The sequence below is a fragment of the Callithrix jacchus genome, chromosome 19 (genome assembly GCF_049354715.1).
Source record: "Callithrix jacchus isolate 240 chromosome 19, calJac240_pri, whole genome shotgun sequence".
NCBI lineage: Eukaryota > Metazoa > Chordata > Mammalia > Primates > Cebidae > Callithrix > Callithrix jacchus.
Genome location: NC_133520.1, coordinates 35,440,790 through 35,462,620, shown reverse-complemented (window position 1 = coordinate 35,462,620; position 21,831 = coordinate 35,440,790). Strand labels below are relative to the sequence as shown.

The window sequence follows — 21,831 nt, the reverse complement described above, 5'->3', positions numbered from 1 at the left end:
GTTGCGTTTCTTACCTATTCAAATACCACTTAGATGCTATATTATGGTAATTGGCTACAAACTCATTTAAAATTGCAATAGATTTAGAGCAGCATTTTGCCATTAAATATTTTCTCAATCAGCGGATTCACCCGAGAGTCTGACGTTTTTACTATTAAAAAGAGAATCCTCAAACTCAGAAAGCTGAAAACTGCTGGCCTAGACGATTGGAATCATAGGTAATAGCAGATGTCAAGCAGTTAGTGGCGACTTCTCTGATCCCCTGAGCTCCTTATAAACCTACTGGTCCATTCCAACGGAGTTTCTAGAGAACAGAGAGCCCAGATGGAACAGAGAAGCAGAAACTCTAGGGAACCCACAACTTGATAAGCAGCCTCTTAATGAATGACAGCCAGGGTGAGGAGCTAGCTATCTTCCACCAACCTAGTGAGCTCCTGGTAAACCTCCAGGTCAGGATGTTTACTCCCATGAACCACAGCTAAGACCTTGTTTGTGAGGGGCTCAGCTCATGACTCGCTTTCAAGGTTGCATGGTGCCTTGTAATTAATTTTCATGTCAAAATAAACAGGGGTTAGAGGAATTTTGATACCTTTCCCTCTAGCACCCCACCCCTTAGTGCTTTCTGATGCTGGAGAAGATGGAAAAATTAATTAATAATAATATTAATAAAAACCATTGACCCTGCACACATTGATAATTAATGACTGTAACTGTTCAGTGTCAAAGCTGTAAGACCACCTAGACCAACATCCTTCTTTCATAGATGAGGTCAGGGGAGATCAGTGAGCAAGTTGGTCCCAGCAGGGCTGGGCCTGGAGCTCAGGTCTCCTGAGGTCTTTCTTTGGTGTCATCTCTTTGCCTCTGAGCCTCTCTGTTCCTCTCACAGCTCAGCCTGGTAGTGAGTGATGCTCCTGATCTATCTGCGGGTATCGCCTGTGCCTTTGGGAACCTGACAGAGGTGGAGGGGCAGGTGTCCGGGAGCCAGGTCATCTGCATCTCACCTGGGCCCAAGGATGTCCCTGTCATCCCGCTGGATCAAGGTAAGAAATATCTGCCAGGAGAGCTGAAAATGAGGGGCTTCTCTATACTGAGGGAGCTGGAGGGTGTGGTCACAAGAACCGGGTACAGAGTCTTCTTATACCAGATACTGGCCTAGACAACGTGTTTGAGTTTGAAAGCAAACTGTCATGCCCCAAAGTGAATTTCAGGAAGGAAAACCCTTGCTCCCCTTTGAGTTAAGGATGCAGAGAACACAGTGTCTCTCCAGATGGCCTGACCCTCCTAGGAATGCAGTGGCTTCCATCAGCAGGTTTTTAGCAGGTCTCTCCTCAGAACCTGGGGCTCAAACTTAATATTTCTGAAATATTTTCCGTAACGGAACATGGCTGACCAAGGCAGTGGGCTCCGTGGAATCTGCCTCTTCCTCCCTGCAGGCAGAGGAAGTCTGGGTCTGAGGGGTGGGCTGCTATTCAGTCAGAGACTCCCCTAGGAGGAGAAGAGACGATTCAGGCAGCTTCCACATAGTATCTGCGTCCCAAGAGAGCCCTGGGGTGGCTTCATGACTTCCCGTTTTATTCCTGTGGCTGTCCACTGGGTCCTCACGTTGTTGCCCAACCCCATCCTGTTTTGTTTGTTTTCCCAGACTGGTTCGGACTGGAGCTACAGCTGAGGTCCAAGGAGACAGGGAAGATATTTGTCAGCACCGAGTTCAAGTTTTACAACTGCAGTGCCCACCAACTGTAAGTGCTTATTAGAGAGGGTTTTGCTCTGGGTCTGGATGTGGGTGTGGGGTTTCTCTCCCTCGATGCTAAGCTCCTTTAGGACAGGAACCATGTGGTAGTCACCTCACGGTTCCCCATGGGGTCTGACACTTTGTTTGGACAGACTGCATGGTACATAAATATTACCGTAGTAAACCAAATGGTATTTCCCCCCCACAGTCTCTGGATCCTTGGACCCCACCCCAACATACCCTACCCCCAACTCTCAGGCCAGGCAGTAAAAAGAGAGTCCTAGCACAGAAACCATATAGAAAGTTCTTCATTTTACATCACTTAATGGTGACTTTGAAGGTAGAGATTGACAGTGAGGGGAATATGGACATGTCACCCACAACCAGATGAAGAGGAACTATGAGCTAGGGAATCAGCTATGCACACAGTCACCCACAGAGGAGGAACAGGGAAAGGGGAAAATAGCCTCTCTCAGCCCATGATACAAAGACCTGGACTGGGGAGGTGGAGCAGAGGCCTTAACTCCACCATATTTTAAATCCATCCTTCAATATTTTCAAGAGGAAGGGAAACCAGACAGGCTAAACCACAGCCTTCGGTGGGGCTTAAGTTTAGCTCTACTGACCTCCCCAGCCATCTCCAGCAGCTGGATGCCTGCTAATTGGTGCCCACAAGCTATGAGACCCCACAACTTTGTGAGAAGTTGGGGACATTTCACAAGGAAAAAGCAGGGTCAGAAATGGAGGGAGTGAAACCCCTACTTAGTTTCTGCTGATCCTCTCTCATAGACAAACTGATACCCTTCCCACAGAAGCTGGGAACTCATGCACCATTTGGTTTAGAAAGAAGGAAACACAGGTCCCTGTAATAGAGCCACATAAGGGTCATAGGACCAAAACCCCTGGACATTCAGCAAGGGGAAAGGTCAATCAACAGTTCCATATCAGAGAAAGCAGTGATTAGGAATGTTTATGGACTCATCCTTCCCATTGCCCAGGGTAGGATCCACTTGGGATCCACATGACAGTCAGTACTTCAGGGGTATCCAGTCTGTAGGGTCCAAGCTATGGGCATGATGGGCTCAGCAATCAAGGTGGGGAGAGGATCCGTTTGCAGCTAAACCCTAAAGAAATCTTTATACATTAGAAGAGGCAAATAAGCTAGTCGTCCTTATTCTCCATTTTTCTGAACTTGATTTTCACAATTAAAATAATCTTCTGGAGTTCTTGGGTCTCTATAGTAGTCAAGGAAGGAACCCTATTGGGACAAATAAATAGATGTGCTGAGAATGACAGAACAAGTGATAGAAATGGCCTGGCGGGAACCAGGGCGGGCAGAAAGGGACTGAAGCTGAAATAGACAAAGTTGCCCACTGACCACTGCATTTGAATCCCAGCAAACCCTGCTTTGGGAATGGCAAGCATCTCGGCAACAGAATCTCTTACCTCCTTCTCAAACTCCAACATGGTGGTGATGGAATCCATTATTTGTAAGAACACTCTTATCTCCATGGCAACCCAGTATGATGTCATCACTTTCAAAGACATATTGCTTTGTCAACACAGATGCTGTCAGAGGCAGCAAGTTTTAACAGAAAAAAAGCAGGTCTCCTTGAGAGCCAAGATTCCATTTTAATGCCAAACACTGTGTCTCTTGCCCTTCTCTACTCTGGGAATTCATAGTTAAAAGTCATGGAATCAAATTTAGTCCACTCCGTTTAATATGAAAAGTAAACTGAGGCCCACAAAAGATTAGTGCTACAATGAAGGTCACAAAAATATCCAGCGGAAGAACCAATCTAGCTCCAGTAACCATCCTCCATAGGCCCTTGGTCCATTTTCATTATTTACTTGCTGAACTGTAAGATGTTACCGAGAACCAGTCTGCCTGAGAGTATATGAGATAGCATTGGCCTAAGCTCAGAAAGGAAAAAAGTCTGGGTAATGGAGAATGGGATAAAACTGCTCTGCATGGGAAGATGAAGTGTAAATGAGCTAACCTACCTAACATACTATGACCTGTGAGCCAGTGACCCCTGGATCAAGCCCCAACCACCCAAATGTAACAGAGCCCCACTATGTGGCACCAGACTGCAGACCCGGTCCTGTCCATTCCAGATTGGCCTAGTTGTGAAAGACTGGAGTAGGGGGGCTGCAAGGAGGAGCAAGACAAATCCCACCTACAAAACCCGTCTCCATTATAATGATCTTATCACACACAGAGAACCAAAAGAATATACACAGTCTCCAGGTGAAACTGGAAGGAAAGAGGTGCACACCCTGGCAAGAAAAGCACATACCATGCACATACCCTATTATTCTCTCCCTGGGGGAGTGGGGCAAAGTTACCACCTGATACTGTTAGCTCCCCCAAGCCCAATAACACAGATGATGTGAACCAATCATTAACACTCAAATGTGATTTAGGAGGTTGAAGTAACTGGTAATTTAAGCGCTTGACAATAATACTCACATTTAGCTTGGCACTTTTCAGAACGATTTTCTATGCATTATCTCATCTGACACCACACAGCCCTGTGGCATAGACAGGAATGTTTTATTACAGGCAGAGGAGGATACTCCAATTCAGAGGGTGAAGTGACTTACTCAGTGTGACCCCAGTGGCCACAGCAGAGGCAAGACTAGAATCAGATCTGCCCAGTTTCTGTCCTGGTGCTCTGTCAGCTACCCTGTCCTTACAAGCAGTGATATATTGCAAAATGTTTTTTAATTTTTTTTTGAGACAGAGTTTCGCTCATTACCCAGGCTGGAGGGAGTGCAATGGCACAATCTCGGCTCACCGCAACCTCTGCCTCCTGGGTTCAAGCAATTCTCCTGCCTCAGCCTCCCGAGTAGCTACAGGTTATTCACGGGACTACCGGCGTGCGCCACCATGCCCAGCTAATTTTTGTATTTTTAGTAGAGACGGGGTTTCACCGTGTTGACCAGGATGGTCTCAATCTCTTGATCTCATGATCCACTGGCCTCGGCCTCCCAAAGTGCTGGGATTATAGGCGTGAGCCACCATGCCTGGCCCTGGGAAATGTTAAGCTACCAGCATCAGAAGAAAACCTAGTTGGCGGCATTGTCAAATTCTGTGGGGCAACTATTTCCATCATGGTCAATTTCAAACGACCACCATGATGTCTACCAGCTTGCAAAATTCCTGAAAATGTGAATAATCAGCTCTCATGAACTTATTTATACAAGCACACCACTGCTTTGTAAGTCACACTATTATCTGGTCTCATTTTCTTTCCAATTTTCTGTTCCCATGAATATCATGGATGGAGAATCCATAATTCTTGGTGCTAGAGGATGGTCCACCAGTCTTCCCTCCTAAGAATCAGACTAGGATTTAAACACAGGTTAACAGACTTTAATCATGACACATACTGCCTTCCCTCTTTGTTCCCTTCTCTCTGCCTCTCACAGTCTGTGTCCTTGCAGGTGCCTGTCCTGTGTCAACAGCGCCTTCCGCTGCCATTGGTGCAAGTACCGCAACCTCTGCACACACGACCCCACCACCTGCTCCTTCCAGGAGGGCCGGATTAATGTTTCAGAGGTAAGAGGGGCTCACCCCAACATGACAGTCTTTCCAGTGAGTCTGAATGGCCCCTCCTTCTTTAGATGATGGGTCAAACGGCTTGGCTATTTTCTTGCCCTGGCCCATCTTGGTCATCTTGCCAGAAATTCTGCATGCTAGAAAGCCCTGTTATTAAAAAGCTCAAAAAGTAGCAGCCAATGACCCCAGAGGCAGAGGCAATATCTACTAGACTCCTAAGACTCTATGCATTCAAAAGCTTGAAGGTAACTGGGGGTTTAGTCTGAAAGCTTAGAGGAAACATATTCAACCAAACACACTCCCTGGTCTAGAAGAGTGTAGTGAATGGCGTTTATTCTTTGAGTCTAGCCCTTTGCTTGGCTGCAGACATAGTCTAGTTCAATAGAACATTCACTCTCAACCATTCTTTCATGCCAACTTCTCTTCCAGCTCTCAAATTCAATGATTCTTTGACTCTGATGTATGACTGGGTGGGTGGCCTTGTAGAAAAAGAGAAAAACTCAGCTAGTGAAAAGAACCAGGCATTGCTAAAAGTCCTGTCTTATTATACAGTCGAAGCTCCATTCCTGAAGCCTGACTCACCTTTGTTATCAACACAGTGACATATCAAATTGCTTATCTTTCTAATGGATATACCATTCAATGATTATTCACTGATGTTGACTTTCTTACATATTCATAGCATGTCTCAGGACAGTGAAGCCTGGTTACCCAGTCTCCCTTTCTTGTATCGAATGCTTTTCATTCCCCAGGATGGCCAATTGGGTTTGAACAACTATAGAGACCTGACATAGTCGCACAATTGCACATGTGCATATACGCATATTTCTCTCTTACTCTATTTTTTAGAAAATCCAAAAATGGCAATAAGTGACAATGTGGCATTTTTATATACTATGATAGCCTTTCCTTACACATCTTCCTCTTGCACTAGACAGCAAGCTCCTCGAAGGCAAGGACTATCTCTTATCTTTAAATCTTTACTGTCTTATTTAGAAATATTTGTACAATGCATGCATGAAAGAATGGATGAACCAATGACCTCTCTGTTTAAATTCCATTGATGGGAATTGTGTCGACTCATCTAAGATTTTAAGAAATGGAGTCTCTTGTGTTCTGATCTCCATAGCAGTACTGGTAGCTTCCATGGCTAAACGTAAGAAAATAGACAGACTCTGAAAGGTTTCTCAAAACACACACACCCTTGAACTCTTCTTAGTTTATGAAACAACGGGTGTTACATTCAGTCAGAAAAATGGAATTTGCCTGTCTTGAAAGGGAGAAACATAGGTGCCGCAGGTGGCATTTCAAACGGACCCATCCATGGGTGCCTCAGCATGACGAAACCAGGCATCGAGTGCCCTGAGAACATTTCAGAAAAGCATCTTCCTCCAGCCAGTTGGTATGCTTTGATGGAGCTGGCCTGAAAACCCTATGCCAGCCTTCCTGGACACTGGAGATTAATTCCAGCCCTGGAATTCTGCAAGGATATGAAACTGCTTTGGGGCTAGTCCTCTCACTCAGGGAAAAGGGCAGAGCTGCAGTCAGGGGTGGGAGTGGGCACCACAGCTTGGGAGCCAATGGAAGAATGGCTTAGAGGGCAGATCTTGCCTAGAACAGCAGAGCCGTGGGAGACCTGGGCAGGGGTGAAGGCTGGGCAGTGAAAGAGTATGAGACACAGTCTCAGAAACTAACCTTGACACGGGCCACTTTGAAAGTTCCTTAAAATGGAAAGGTGGCCCCCCAGGACACAGAAAGACTGGGTGAAGTACAGATCTAGACAAGAAAGAGCAGCTGCTCCACTTTCTCCTGAGGCTACCCGCCAAGCCTGAAAGCAACCTGCAGCTGGGGCAAGGGCACCGAGCATCGCTCAAAGCAGGATAAATAAACTCTGCCGGGGTGTGTGTAGAGGCCAGAAAGCTGAGCCCCTGCAGCTAATTGGAAGCAGGCCCGGCCTTCCTCACACCGTTCAGAAGTCACTGAAATACAGCTCCCTCTCAGCCACGGATGAGAGATTCAACATTCCAGAGCTGGGCCGAGAGAAGCTGTTGCCTCGCTGCAACTCGGCATTAAATTAATGCGTAGGAATGGTGGACGGCTGCTCCCTTATGACCATGTGCTTTGGCCCTTGGCATGGCCCCACAGACTGGCTGTCTGGAGGGGAGCTGTGAGGGAAGCCCAGACTCCACCCAGCTCCCAACTTCGCTCAGGAAACAGGATGCAGATTCCCAGCGAGGTTGCTAGGGCCACTTCCGGGGCTTCCTAAAATACTGCTTTAGCTCTTAACCACAGCCGGCCACATGTTCCTTCTCAGCAAACAGCAGCCAGGCCCCACTGTTTTCTGTCCAAAGTTCTGCTATAGGAGAACCCCACCCCTGATAATCCATGAAACAGCAAAGATGCACATGCCCAACTTGGGTAAGGTTTCCTTTACTGTCTCAGGAGTCCCAGCTGATATTTTCATGCAGTTTGGGGAACTGGAATCACCTGGATTTCCAGCTAACTGGAAATCCCTTAGCTATCTCTTTAGGGGTTCCTAGAATGTCTCTTTTAGAATTCCAGTAAGCCTCCCTTCCCAATTTTGAATCAAAATTTTATGTCTGTCTGCTTCCTAGAAACAATATATAACTGATTAGCTCCATTGATTAATATAGCAACATTAATGTATCACACATTTATAATTTCTTCACATGTGCCAGGAGTTCTCAAAGTGTGCCTGCCAGGGACCAGCAGTGTCGGCATCACCTGGGAACTCATAGAAATTCAAATTCTTGGGCCCCATCCCAGATAAGGCTAAAGAATGAGAACCACTGACGTTTGGTGTTTTCACTGATTCTCACAACAGCCCTGCAGTTTCATAGAATTTATATTTGACATCTGTAGTAACCGGAATGCTAAAAATTTAGGGGTTTTGCCCAAGACTACAGAGAACTCAGGCATCCGAAAAAGCTGAGTACAGTACAGAAAATCGGGGAGCTTGCTCGTTTCCATGGCGGCAGCCACACTTCTGGCCTGACTCCAGCCTGGTCCTCTGCTGTTGGTGATGAGGGTTCAGGGTGTGGATGGGCCAGTACAAATCCATCTCCACAGATGGAGAAACTGCCCATAGAACATGGGTCAGTGGTGCCATTTCCAGATAAAAAGCCAGCATATGAGATAAATCTGCCCATATCTTTCCAGAAGGCCGATGGAACAATTCCATGCTTGGGTTTGACAATGAAGAACAGCTGTGCTAGAGCAAATGCCATTCAAAAATAAAAATATTAGGAGTTAACATTTATTGAGTGCTTATTATCTATGCAGTACATATATATGTGTATGTATATATATAATTTAATCCTAAGTACTCTATGAAGTAGATTCTATTATAAATGAATAGACTGAGGCTTAAATGAGTTAAACAGTTTTCCTATGATCATCAAATAAATGCAGAAATTAGGATTCAGAGACAGTTTTGCAAGCTGGCCTTGAATAAGTTGAAATCCACTGCTCCTGCATACACACACACACACACACACACACACACACACACACACAAGAAATAGACATTAATATTGACAATTGTTAATCCAGCATATTACCATTTATAACATACTTTGATATTCCTCTTTCATACAATCTAGGTTTGTCAGATATTATTGGCACCATTTTATAGATGAGGAAACTGACTTTCAATTGAACCATCTGTCAAGCTCTCTTAAAGTAATGAGTCAGATCTTTCCAGCTCTCAGAGCACAACAGATCTCCAACGGGGCCCCCCACATCTCTGCCTCCCTGGGCCAGATCAGGCTGTGACATGGTGTTAGCAAGCAGGTGTGCATGGGAGGATGTAAGGCTTTCAGCTTTTAAAGCTCATCTCACTCTATGGCTAAACCAGGCCTAGTGAGATGTAGATACATAAATATCTTCTTTATGCCCTGTCCCAGGGGAAAGATAGAACCAAATAAATCCGATTAGCTTCCCAGGATGCTGGCTGCTCTCTCTCTCTTTGAAGTCCAGTGGGTGAAGATAATGCCATTTCCACATGGGAGAAGTCGCTTCAGAGGGCTAAAGGGTCCCCAGCACAGAAAGCTGGCAGAGCACAGCTGAACAGGTGGGCAATGTGAGCCCACGACTCAAAGGGCTCCTATATAAGGGTCCCTGCCCTCCCTGCAGCTGTGTTTCCTCTTCCTCAGCCTACCCCCACCTCTGGGATAGTCCCACAAGTTTAAGTCTTGGTTTAAACTAAGATTGCTGCTGAGGAGGTGATCCTGGCTCCAGGTAGCCTGGAGACAGCAGAGGAAGAAGATGACCCAAAAGATCACTCAGAAGACTGTGTGGATCCACGGTAGCAATCAGTGTTTCAGGAATGTGAACAACAGTCTTAACATTCTGCAGGAAAAGTATCTTAGGATGATTTGCTTTCTTGTTCATAGGACAGGTACTGTATGTGTATGTACGCATGTGTGTGCCTGTGTGTGTATGTGTGTGTGTGTGTGTATGTGTATCCACAGAAGCAAACAGGTTGGAAGGGGCCTCATTGTATCTGATTAAACCCTTCATCGTCCTCAAGCCCCAGAGATATTGAAGTTCCAACAACTTGGCAATTTTATATGGGGTGCCAGTATTCTCCGCCCCCTTTCTGCCCTTGCCCCTGCGATTTTCCACCCAAGATTCACAGATCCTTCATGAATATACTCAACAGAACCATCTCACAACCCGAAGGGTCTGCATCTTCCCGTGTTTCCCAAGATGAAGAAAGCATATCTGGGGCACCAACCACTTCTTTCCTTTGCCTTAGAGAATAGAAGAAAAAATCCTATTCCGTCTGACCCGAGAGCAATCACCAAGTAAAAAAACAAAGCATAAGACAATCTTTCTCTACTAGAGCAATCTTGGGGCCTAGTTCAGCATTTGGGAAGACCCTAATTTTTAATTTGGGAAGACCTTAAATTTCATTCTAAAAAGTCTGAACCAGCAGACCATGGGAAATTTTCTAAAATTCCAAAATCTTCCCCCAGCCAAAAAAAAACCCCTCATATATAAGAGTACTCACAAAGTCTACTCATGATTTTCCAATCTCCGGGCTGGACTGGACTTAGCCCAGCTGAAAAGACAAAAGTGTGTGTGTGTTACATAAGGGTTACATGTGTGTTATATATAGGTATTACATATAACATCTATGTAAAAATATACTTTTCTTGGTTCAAGTTAAAAGGATTCAACAATCTTTTTTACTAACTCCAGACATCATGCTTCCAAAAGCACATCTTTAAAATCTTGCTACTGAAATTTGAATTTGCTGTCTAAGCTCATTATAGATGAAAAACAACTGCTCATCATTTACAATACATCAGCTGGTTCAGAGTCGGAAAATCTCCTCTCTCTTTCTCTCTGTCTGTCTCTGTCTCTGTCTGTCTGTCTCTCTCTCACTCACACACACATACACAGATAGAGAGAGAGAGAGAGAGAGAGATCATTATACCTCACCCTTATTTCTAACTTAAATTCTAACATTAGATTCAATGGAAATTTTTTAGCTGCTAACAGGAAGTGTTATCTCCTTTTCCATGAGATGCCTGGGCTTCCCTAAAGTGGTGCTCATCTTTTTTTTTTTTTTTTTTTTGGCTATAAATATATGAAAGAGTCTGTCAAGAGTGCCTACAGGGAATGCAAGTAAAAGTGCAGTAAAGAGCAAGTGTATGAGGTGGCAGCTTGCGGGGCTGGTTCCTAAACAGGGACCCATCTGTTCTGGGGTTTCCTTATGAGTCCCTCACATGCAGGTGGCCAGCTGACAAGGGATGACACCAGTGAGCCTGCAGGTGCATCCAGACCCTCCTAGTAGGTTTCTGTGCAGAATTTCCTCCAGATCCAGCTCTCCATAAATTGTCAGAATTCCTTAGTAAATGTGGACATGCCACTTTAGAAGTCGCATGACTCCAAAACCCGTGACCATTTCCAACTCCAACTTTTGAGAATCAAATGCCTTCTTAAGTTTCTTTAAGTCCAGAAGGCAGGCTTTACCTCATCTCTAACAAATCTACAAAGTTGGAGCTAAAAAAAAAAAAGATCTTTTTCACAGGTTGCTTTATTTTATTTTCTGTTTACCCTCCCACATGCAATGACCAAGTGTCCATTACATATCAAGCACTGGCAGAGACTAGGGAGATGGAGGTGAGGAAGATGCAGCCTCATCCTCAAAAAGCTCACAGCCCAGTGAGGAAAGCAAACCAAGAAACTGTCGTTCTGTGGGTCAACAGTAATCACGGGTGAATATTCATAACCCATCCTGAAGCCAGCGCAGGGACAGGGTCAGGGACAGCCTTGCAGAGAAGAAACCGGGCTGAGTTTGAAGGCTGATTAAGAGATCATCAATTATTCATTCTCAGATAAGGTGATTATTTAAAAAGCAAAAAAAGTAAAAGAAGAGGTAATCAACTAAAGAGGAGATGAAGCAGGGGGCAGGAGGCAGGAGTGAGTGTTTCTGATAGACAGAAAAGCATGTTCAAAGGGCCAGAGGCAGACGCCATCTCAGAATTAACCATACATTCAGTATGGCTGGACTATTATGTGCAAGAACCACAGAGGTTAGAGGGAGGTAGGCAGGGGCCAGATGCCAATGGGCTTGCAAATGGGGTTCAGAGAAAAGAGGCAACAGCCGAGTCACACCATGACAAGAGTCAGCCACAGGAGATTCCCTGTCTGAGGCTGTGCCGGCACTGCACAAGTCTTCTTACAGGGATTGCAATTGCCATTAGGAGGACAACACTTTTGTCATTGAACACATCCTACACCTTGCAGGAAGTTCAGCAATCCTGGCCCCTGGCATCAATGCCAGTAACACCCTCTGCAGACCCTAGGCATTCGCAGAAGTTCCTCCTAAGAACCGCTGCCCAAGAGAAGGGGACAGAGAAAGGGGAATCTCCTGTGAGAATTTCCCTGGTGATTCCCTGTGGAGGTGGTTCCCACATCATCCCTGCCAGGGGCTACTGGACTCGTCTTCCCTAGGAGAGAAGGAGAAAGAGGAGATTGGCACAGTGGGGTGGCCATTTGATCTCTGATGGAGAATCACCTCTAGTCATGGAGCTCCAGAAAATCAATCTCTTTCTCACCGTCTCTCTCTTTCTCTCTCATGATCCTTCCCAAAGCCCCTCCCTACCAAGATTTTCTTATTTTGGTTTTGTTTTCCAAAGCAACATGGCATTCACACAGGGCCTGGTAATGAAATGAGATTTAAAAAAAAAAACAGAGCAAGTGTTTAGAATACTGCTGGAAGGGGAGGGCTTGACCCACCTCCTGGAAAGCCCAGCTCAGTTGGAGCTGGGAAGCTGAAGCTGCTGATAACGGACGCCCCCAGGCATCGACAGTGCAAGGCGGGCGAGTATCTGGAGCTGGAAAAACGAGATGAAACCCAGAGGTAGGGGTGCCAGGTTGGGGACGGGGACATGTGGAGGCTCTTTTATCCAGGGTCTCGGGAGATAAAATCCACAGCCTGCCACCCTGTGCTTGGAAATTAATTCCTGAATTGTCACACACACATCAGATACAGACAACTTGTGGGAGGGGGAGGACGATATCAAAGCCCCGGAGCTAAGAGTGATTCCGTTCTCCGTGCCCACTCCACGGGCCTTACGTGAAGTAATGTCCTGCTCTTGGGCAGCCCACCTAATGCAAGATGGGCCTGCGTGGCCCATGAGGGTGGGACAGATGGAGCCTCTTCACTTGTTCCCCCAGGACTGTCCCCAGCTGGTGCCCACGGAGGAGATCCTGATTCCGGTCGGGGAGGTAAAGCCGATTACCCTTAAGGCGAGAAACCTGCCCCAGCCACAGTCTGGCCAGCGAGGCTATGAGTGCGTTCTCAACATACAAGGGGCCATCCACCGGGTCCCCGCCCTGCGCTTCAACAGCTCCAGCGTTCAGTGCCAGAACAGCTCGGTAAGAGAACTCAGGCTGCCTGTAATCCCAGCACTTTGGGAGGCTGAGGCAGGCAGATCACAAGGTCAGGAGATCGAGACCATCCTAGCCAACATGGTGAAACCCTGCCTCTACTGAAATACAAAATATTAGCCAGGCGTGGTGGCAGGTGCCTATAGTCCCAGCTACTCTGGAGGCTGAGGCAGGGGAATCACTTGAACCCAGGAGGCGGGGGCTGCAGTGAGCCGAGATCACGCCAGTGTGCTCCAGCCTTGCAACAGAGCAAGATTCCATCTCAGACAAACAAGAGAGAACTCAGGCTAGGCCCTGTCTGGAGCAGCACTTCCTCTTACACTAGTGCTAGGGCCTCAGTGTGGCCAGCCCTGGTTTCCAGAGCCTTCCAGGTTCACAGGCTGAGCTCACATCCCCAGGGATGCAGGAGCCAGCCAGCACCCCAGCCACTCAGCCAGAGCAGAGCAGGTGACTGGTGCCAGAAAAGACAGACTTCCATAAGGACCTTCATGGCTTACACTGAGATCTCTGTGCCCTTTCTGAAGTTGCCTTTTTTAATTTTTAATTTTTTATTTTCATGGATATGCAGTAGGTGTATACATTTATGGGCTACATGAGATGTTTTGATACAGGCGTGCAATGTGAAATAATCACATCATGGACCTTTCTGAAGTGGAAAGAGCGCCCTTTGTCTTCAGTGAAACTTGAGCCAAAGGGAGTCAGCTCCACCCCACACCCTGTTCCCATCCAGGTCCCCCTTTCAGGGAGTGAATACCAGGAGGGTGCTCCACAGGGGAAAGCTGGAGAAGAGAGGAGCAGGAAGTGAGATGGGAGGAGAGGAGGCAGGAGGGAGGGGAAGGAGGAAGCCATGGATTTCAAGAGAAGCAAGGGTTAATCCAATCCTGAATGGCAGACAGAGAGCATGAGGTGTTTCATTATAATACTAACCCCAAGAAGATCTTTTTATCTGCCAGCTCCCTGTCTCTGACTGTGGGGGGTCAGCTGGAGATGCAGGAGGGGAGGAAGTGACAAAGGTGTTGAGGGAAGCTAATTCGCCTGGGAGAGATAAAGGGAATCTGGGCCTCTTATCAGGGAGCTGTCAGATTCCCAGGTCACAGGCGCTTGATAGAATTTGTAATCGGTGTAAGGCCGCCAAGCACAAGGGGAAGGCAGGATGAGAAAGAAACACAACACAACAAAGGGAGGCAGGGGGCAGGGGAGGGTGGGGGCAAGAGGCTGACAGTGGCACGCCCTCCACAGCTGAAGAGTGGGGGGTCAGGGAGATGCCCCAAGGTCTCCCTCACAGGGTGCCAGGGCTGGCCACCCAGGGGCGTTATTTCTGAAGTTTGTGAAGGGACTAAATGTCTTCTGTGGTATCAGCCCAAGAGAGAAAGTCGTAGACTCCTGGCCAGAGCTGGAGGACTTTAATGGTGAGGGCTGATGAGATCTGTGCCAGGAGAGCTGTGGGCACTTCTCCCTAGTGGACTGCTGGCTAAAGTAAGGCTTGTGGGGAACTAGAGGGCCCCCGCAGGTCTTGGCTGGCTGACTGCTTGTTGAGACTCTCAGCCTTACAGAACAGTAAGAGGGCGTTAGCTCTGCCTACGGAGACATATGGACTTTCTAGAGAGACACATGAAAAGAGGCACAGCAGATCCCCAAAAGTGCTGGTACAAGACAGAAAGTGGCAACACCAGGGGATGGACAGTTTGGGGCAGGTCTGTAGGGTTGTGGGAGAGGACTCCTGGGGGAAGTGAACTGAGCTGGGCTAGAAGAATACGGGTGGGTTAAAAGGATGGAGGTTGTAGGGAGAGGGTTGCATTCCTTATAAGATAGGAACTCAATGAAGACAGAGAGGGGCTTAAGAAGATGTGTTTGGAGAAAGGTAGATTCAAAGCTTTCCGTAGGAGAGCAGTGGAGGAGAAGGCTGGAGGAGTCAGTTTGCATCTGATTATGCAGGGCCCTGAACGCCAAGCTAGGGGCTTGGGTGGGATTCTCTTGACATTAGTGACTGGAATTCAGGAAAAGGGTGTCATAAGAATAATTTGAGCAACATGCAGGGCTTCCCTGCATCCTGACCCCTGGGATGGAGAGCCCCATGAGCCCCATGCCTCTGCCCTCTCCCTACAGTACCAGTATGATGGCATGGACATCAGCAACCTGGCCGTGGACTTCGCTGTGGTGTGGAATGGCAATTTCATCATTGACAACCCTCAGGACCTGAAAGGTAAGTGGCTACTTCCGGGTAGAAGTTTGATCTTTTCACGACCCCGGGAAAGACTGGGGCTGGAGGGATCAGAGCAGCCAGACACTGTGCCATGAATAATACACTCCCTCTGTCAGCGGAACTCTTCAGAGGATCCTAAAGCAACATTTGGAGCCATCAAAGGAGTCCTGTTGGGAGCCCTGTTTTATTACAACCAGAGCATCCGTCAGGCGGCCGCCAGCCCATCCACGTTATTCTTTGGCTCCTGCAGGCTTTGAAGTGTCTGTGGAACCTGACCTAGGAGAACAGCAGGCAGGAATGTCCTGCCAGTTTCCCTGGAAATGGAGATATTGTTTCCATTCAGGCTCTTGTTCCCCTGTCCTTGGCCCTGGTCATGATCACTGCACAAAGAAGGTTTTTAAGGCTGCTCTCCTGTTCCTGAGGTGGGTGGGAGAGAGCAGCATGCAGACTCCAGCTCACATCTGGAGCAATGAAGTTCAGGAAGGGGGGCTGGCTGAAGCAGGAGGGGCGTTCCATGTTCTCCTTATTCATCGTCCTATAAATCCACATCAAAGAGCTCCTCCCATGTGCCAGGTAGGCCTGACCCTCAGTGCAGCAAATACCAAGATTCCACCCTGCTCTCAAAAATGATGAAAGTGATTTCAATATGATGAGCACTCACGATGGGTAGGCACTCACTAAGTAATTTATTAGATTTTCCTTAAGCATCACAATAACTCTGAGAGGTATGTACTATTATTATTCTCATTTTCGAGATGAGGAAACTGAGACCCAAAAAGATTAAGAAATGGGCCAAGAGTCAGATAGTAAGAGCTGGGATTAGAACCAAGACAGGCTAATTTCAGAGCTTGTAGGCTGAGCCACATCACGGTGAGGATCTGCTACTAGGGAGGGGATTTAAACTCCTTCCCCCTGGAATACATCCTTAGCCCCTCCTCCCACCCTTGGCCACACGTCTCACCATATTTCAAGTAGCTAGGGTTGTCACAAGCCTCTGCTTCCACCTGAGGAGTCAGCAAATGGAAATGGGGTGGGGGTGAGGCCATAGCAGGAGCTGCATGTTTTTCAGCATCTTTAGGGTTGTAGTTCCCTGTCCCAAATGCTGCCATTACAATCGGGGCTACTTAGACTGGGAGAAAGGAACTGAGCCAGGAGGATTTTTTTTTCTATTTCTCCTCATATCCAAGCCAAACTTTCTCACTGCTAAGACATAGGAGACACTTTCCCTGCTGGGGATCTGGGCATAGATCCCAGAGGTTGCCTTAGCACCTGGAGCTTAGAGAGCAGCCACATCTGAGCTGTTGCATCAGAAACTCTACTTGTGACTTTCACGATGTTGAAGAAGCTCTGAGATCCCACAGACAGCGTTGTCTTCACATTCATATCCCCTTCACCTCATAGCATGAGTGTCACTGCAGGCTGCCCAATGGGCTGGGTGGAGAGGACCACACCGTTTAAAGACTCAGGTTCTAGAATCCAGCAAAGCAGGATTCACCTGATAGCTGTTTCCCTTACAGCTGTGTGAATGCAAATGAATGACCGGTCCCCTTTACACCCAATGTCCTTATCTGTGAGGTGGAAGGAAGGATGCCCACCTCTCAGGGTCAGCATGAGGAGCAAATGAGCTCATGAGTATGGACCATGTGGTACATATTTATAGATGCTCAGTGTGTACTCATTCATTTTAAGATTCCAGTTTCCTGCCCTCTACCTTAAAAAGCGTTAAGCATTAGGGCATTTAAATATAGGCCCTGCAGCTGGGATGAAAGGATACTGGACACAACAGAGGAATAGGATGAGTACCTATGGGCAGAATTTTAAAACTGCCCTTTCCCTGGGGAGCATGTCTCACTTCCAGCAATGGCATACCACCTGGTCCTGAAAGCTTATATGTGCTTGACCAAAAGATGGAAAAATGACTTTTACATGTTTTGCTTTTGAAGAATTCTACTTGTAACTCAAAATCTCAGCAGGCAAGGAGCTAAGACCAGGTTCCTGAACCTGAAGCCCAGTTCCACTAACTCGCTGGTTATATTAGGACTTTCAAGTCAGCAGGAGACAAAAGCAAAGACAAAGAGTTTACACACTCCAAATGCTACCATTTGGGTAGCCAGTTTGCCCTCTCTGGGGACGTATTCTCCATCCACAAGGTCTCTGAACAGGACTGTGTCACCTTTTTTTTTTTTTTTTGAATCAGCAATGCTTCCCCTACTGCTAGCCACTTGGCCTTTCTTTAGCCCCCAGCTGACTCCTCTCCCAAACCCATGCAATTTCCAGTTTACCAGATAAGATTCCTCTGTTCTCAGGACCTACCATTTAGCAGCACAGTAAGTCGGAGTTTGAAGATTCCAGTTTGGGTCACTGATCTTACTAAGCTCTAAGAGTCATTATCTCTCTCTGAGCCTTATTTTACCTACAATGGAGGAAAGCAGCCCTTCCCTCCTGCACAAGGACCATATGTGAGAGTGTGAGAATAAGAGAGATGGCCGCATAGGAATATAGCATGACTTCAAAGAAAAGATAATAAACATGCATAGGGCGTCAGATATGTTACAGGCTTCATATACAGTATCCTATTCCAACCTCACAAAAAAACAATGATTATCTTCATGTTAGAGATTAGGTAAGTGAGGTTCAGGGAGGTGAAATCCTTTGTCACATTGCTAGAAAGTAGCGAAGCCACAGTTAAAGCTTTAATCTGATTCAATCTAGAGCCAGAATTCTTAAATCATATTATTTTCCCTAATGCCCTTAAGTGACTGATAAGAGGCTCAATTTATTAATTCCCCATCAGACATTCTTGCAATGATAATGATGTTCAATGATGTTATCCATGGTGGGGTAGAGCTTCTATCACACCTGCAAGAGGAGTGTGCGTTGTGAGCAGCCCTTTCTGGTTTTATTGGTGACTTCCTGCTCTCTTTGCAGTCCATCTCTACAAGTGTGCAGCCCAGCGGGAGAGCTGCGGCCTCTGCCTCAAAGCCGACCGGAAGTTTGAGTGTGGCTGGTGCAGTGGCGAGCGCAGGTGCACCCTCCACCAGCACTGTACCAGCCCCTCCAGCCCCTGGCTCGACTGGTCCAGCCACAATGTCAAGTGCTCCAACCCTCAAATCACCGAGGTAAGTCATCCAAGTTCCTACAGCAGGTAGGGGTGGCCAAGAGCTGACCCCAAGACAGTGGAAGAAGAGTGCAAATTGAGCCTTTGTAGACAAGTTCTTGGCATAGAGAGGAAATCTCTCTTTTGTGTCTCAATGGCCCCCATCTAGGTATACGAGGTAAGTGTATGGAAGCTCATCCTCATGCCTGTGCATGAATGTACAAGCGCATTGGTGTGCACGTGCGCACGACAAGGGAGGCAGAGCCAGCCCAGTCTCCCTGCCAGGCTGGCTGAGCCAAGTGAGGAGGAGAAATTGGCTCCATGGTGGGTGAACGTTTCAGAAAACAGGTTTAGCTTTTCTCAGCAGAAATGTGATTTCAGGAGCTGCAATTAGCTCAGAGTTGCAAAGCCGAAAACGGAAGAAGAGAGTAAAGGCAGGCACTACATTAGCCACCGTGCCATTTCTCAGGATTTACTCCCTGTCCCAATTTTTTCATGCATTTTAATGGAAAGAAAAGGAAGTTAATTATCCTGGGGAAAAAACGATGTTTCCAAAATAGCAAATTTCGAAGGAAGATGAATAGATGATGTGGATGAAAATGCAATTGCTCACATTTTGAATGGCCAGGAAGAGGAGTCACTGTAGTTAACTTTGGTTGTGTTCTCTGCTCCCCCTTCACTGCTCCCTGGTCTGTAACTGTCACTCATGCTTTGAAACTAACTGCACTTTCCTGATGGGGACTAGGAAAAAAGGGCCGGGCAGGTACCCCGGTGGTCTGCATGTTTAGGAAAGGAGGAAGGGCTACTCCTTTTCTGCCTCCTCCCTGAGCTGCTACACCATCCTTTTCCCTGCTTCATTTTCCCTGCCAGCCAAGGAAAGCAACTCGGGTCCTCACCTATGTCACAGAATATTGGGAAACTTCTAGAACATGTCTATGATCATATCAAAACCCCAGATCAGTTTAGAAAAGAAACCCCCAAGATTGAATCAATGCTGCTGACCTACAGATGGGTTATTTGAAGAGGTAACAAATATTTATTTTAATGTGCGTACATTACATTTAATCCTCACAACAACCATGGGAAGTAAGTATTCTCTCCCTCACCGTAGAGTTGAAGAAAATGAGGCTCAGAGAAATTGAGTGACATGCCCCAGTTCATTCAGCCAGTATTTGAACTCATATTTAATTATAAAACCATTTTTAAATTCTTTACAATATGCCCAAGTAATATAAAACAAGAAGTGGTGCTTCCTCTTCCTTAATATCTTCCTTAAGGATCTTTCCTAAACCAGATAGATGCAATCCATCCCAAGGCTGCACGTCCGGGGAAAATGCAGGGCAGTCTGTGGGAGAGCCTGACTGCTTTCAGGCCCTCATTCATCTGCGTGGAGAGGAGGTAGGAGAGCGCAGACACTGCCTTTCAAAGACAGAGCTACTTCCACCCCATTTTATTCTTGATTGTGACCAGGGATGGTGCCTCCCGACTTTCTCCTGTGTCCTTATGTCTCTGGAAGAGAATGTTTGCAGGGGCTGCTGGCTGTGCCCCCAGCCTCTGCCCTCGGACAGCTAGCTTCCTGAGCTGTTCAGGGCTCCGTGACTTCCCCCTGATTCCAGTGATTTCCGGCCACTGCTGGCCTGAGAACTTGCACTGTTCTGTAATTCTTGCTGCTGTAGTTGCCAGTCTCTACATCTGTGGGCACCCGTGGCGTGGGGGAGCTTAAATTAGGCAGAGACTTGCTTCCATCAGCACCGCCCACCCGCCTCTGCCAGCCCCAGCACCTGCACCATCCACTCTCCGACTGGCTGGGGCCCCTTTCCAGCCCCAAGGCAAGCTTCTTGCTAGGAAACCTCTGCCTCAGCTGCCCTGCTCGCTGACCAGGGGCTGACGGGCTGCTCTGTTCACAGAGGACACCCAAGCTACACGAGGCTAATTAACCCCCTGAGGTAATTAGGCTGTAATTGATTTTTCCCAGTGAACATATCAGCAGGCATCGGAGGCCCCAATCTCCTGCTGGTGTTTTTCAAGTCGAAGCTGTTGAGAAATGAAGGAGCATCTTTGAAGACAGACAAATCCATGCTGTGTCCCAAGCCACTCGGGGGACATCGCTCTGAACAGGACATTAGGGAGGGAGTGCAGGCCTGGAATGCTGTATTCATGATTATCTGGAGTATTTTCTTTCATTTCAATATTTTCTCTCTTTTCATTTTCTCCTACCCCCACCCCATCCTCCTTTCCCTGTAAAAGTCATTGTCTCTTACTTTAACTTTTCATTCTTGAAATAATTTTAGACTTATAAAAAGGTACAAAAATAGTACGAAGAACTTTCATATACCCTTCACCCAGATTTCCAAAGTTAACATCTTACATAACCACAGTGTAATTATCAAAATCAGGAAATTAGCATGGATATAATAATGCCATCTGATATACATGCCTTATTAACATTCTGCCAGTTGTCCCACTGATGTCCTTTTCTGGTCTAGGATCCAATCCAGGATCCCATGTGACATTCTATTGTCATGTCTCCTTAGTCCTTTAATCCTCAGTCTTTTTCTGTCTCTTATGACCTTGACACTGTTGAGAAGTACATGCTAGCTGTTTTGTAGAATGTCCCTCAATTTGGATTTATTTAACACTTCCTCATGGTTAAATTCAGGTTATATATTTCTTTGGCAAGAAGTAGCAACAATACCTGTATGGTACATACCAAAAGGGCACTTGAGGCAACTTGAAGGGGATCTCAGAGGCCAAATCTGGGCAATTTGAGCAAGAACATAAAAAATGATAACTGCAGATTTCACCAACAGAATAAAATAAGAATCCACTGGTTCTTCCTGATAAAAAGAAACAAACACGTAAATAAATAATGGTGTGGGGACAGGCGCAGTGGCTTATGCTTGTAATTCTCATTCTTTGGGAGGCAGAAGTTGAAGGATTGCTTGAAGCCAGGAGTTCAAGATTAGCCTGGGCAACATAGCAGGACACTGATCTTTAAAAAATAATAATAATAATTTTGAATTTCACTGGGCATGGTGGTGCATTCTGGTAGTGCTAGCTACTTGGGAGACCGGGGTGGGACGATCGCTTGAGTCCAGAAGCCTGAGGCTACAGTGAACTATGATCATGCCATTGCACTCCTGGGTGACAGAGTGAGACCCTGTCACTTTTTTAACTTTTTTTTTTTTGAGACAAGGTCTCTTTTCGCATCACCCAGGCATGAGGTCGCTCTCGGTCACCCAGGCTGGGGTGCAGTGGTGTGATCTTGGCTCACTGCAGCCTCTGCCTCCCGGGTTCAAACAATTCTC

General features: G+C 46.8%; 1 protein-coding gene across 1 annotated transcript in view; it reads left to right on the top strand.

The window, feature by feature from the left end:
• Positions 1 to 21,831, top strand: part of PLXNA2 (plexin A2) — a 223,882-nt gene that overhangs the window by 146,479 nt on the left and 55,572 nt on the right. Inside the window, exons 7-12 of the mRNA XM_035280804.3 lie at positions 887 to 1,040; positions 1,643 to 1,739; positions 5,183 to 5,297; positions 13,011 to 13,211; positions 15,330 to 15,426; positions 18,355 to 18,545. Of these exons, the coding sequence (XP_035136695.1) occupies positions 887 to 1,040; positions 1,643 to 1,739; positions 5,183 to 5,297; positions 13,011 to 13,211; positions 15,330 to 15,426; positions 18,355 to 18,545 (855 nt within the window). The remainder of the gene's footprint in view (positions 1 to 886; positions 1,041 to 1,642; positions 1,740 to 5,182; positions 5,298 to 13,010; positions 13,212 to 15,329; positions 15,427 to 18,354; positions 18,546 to 21,831) is intronic.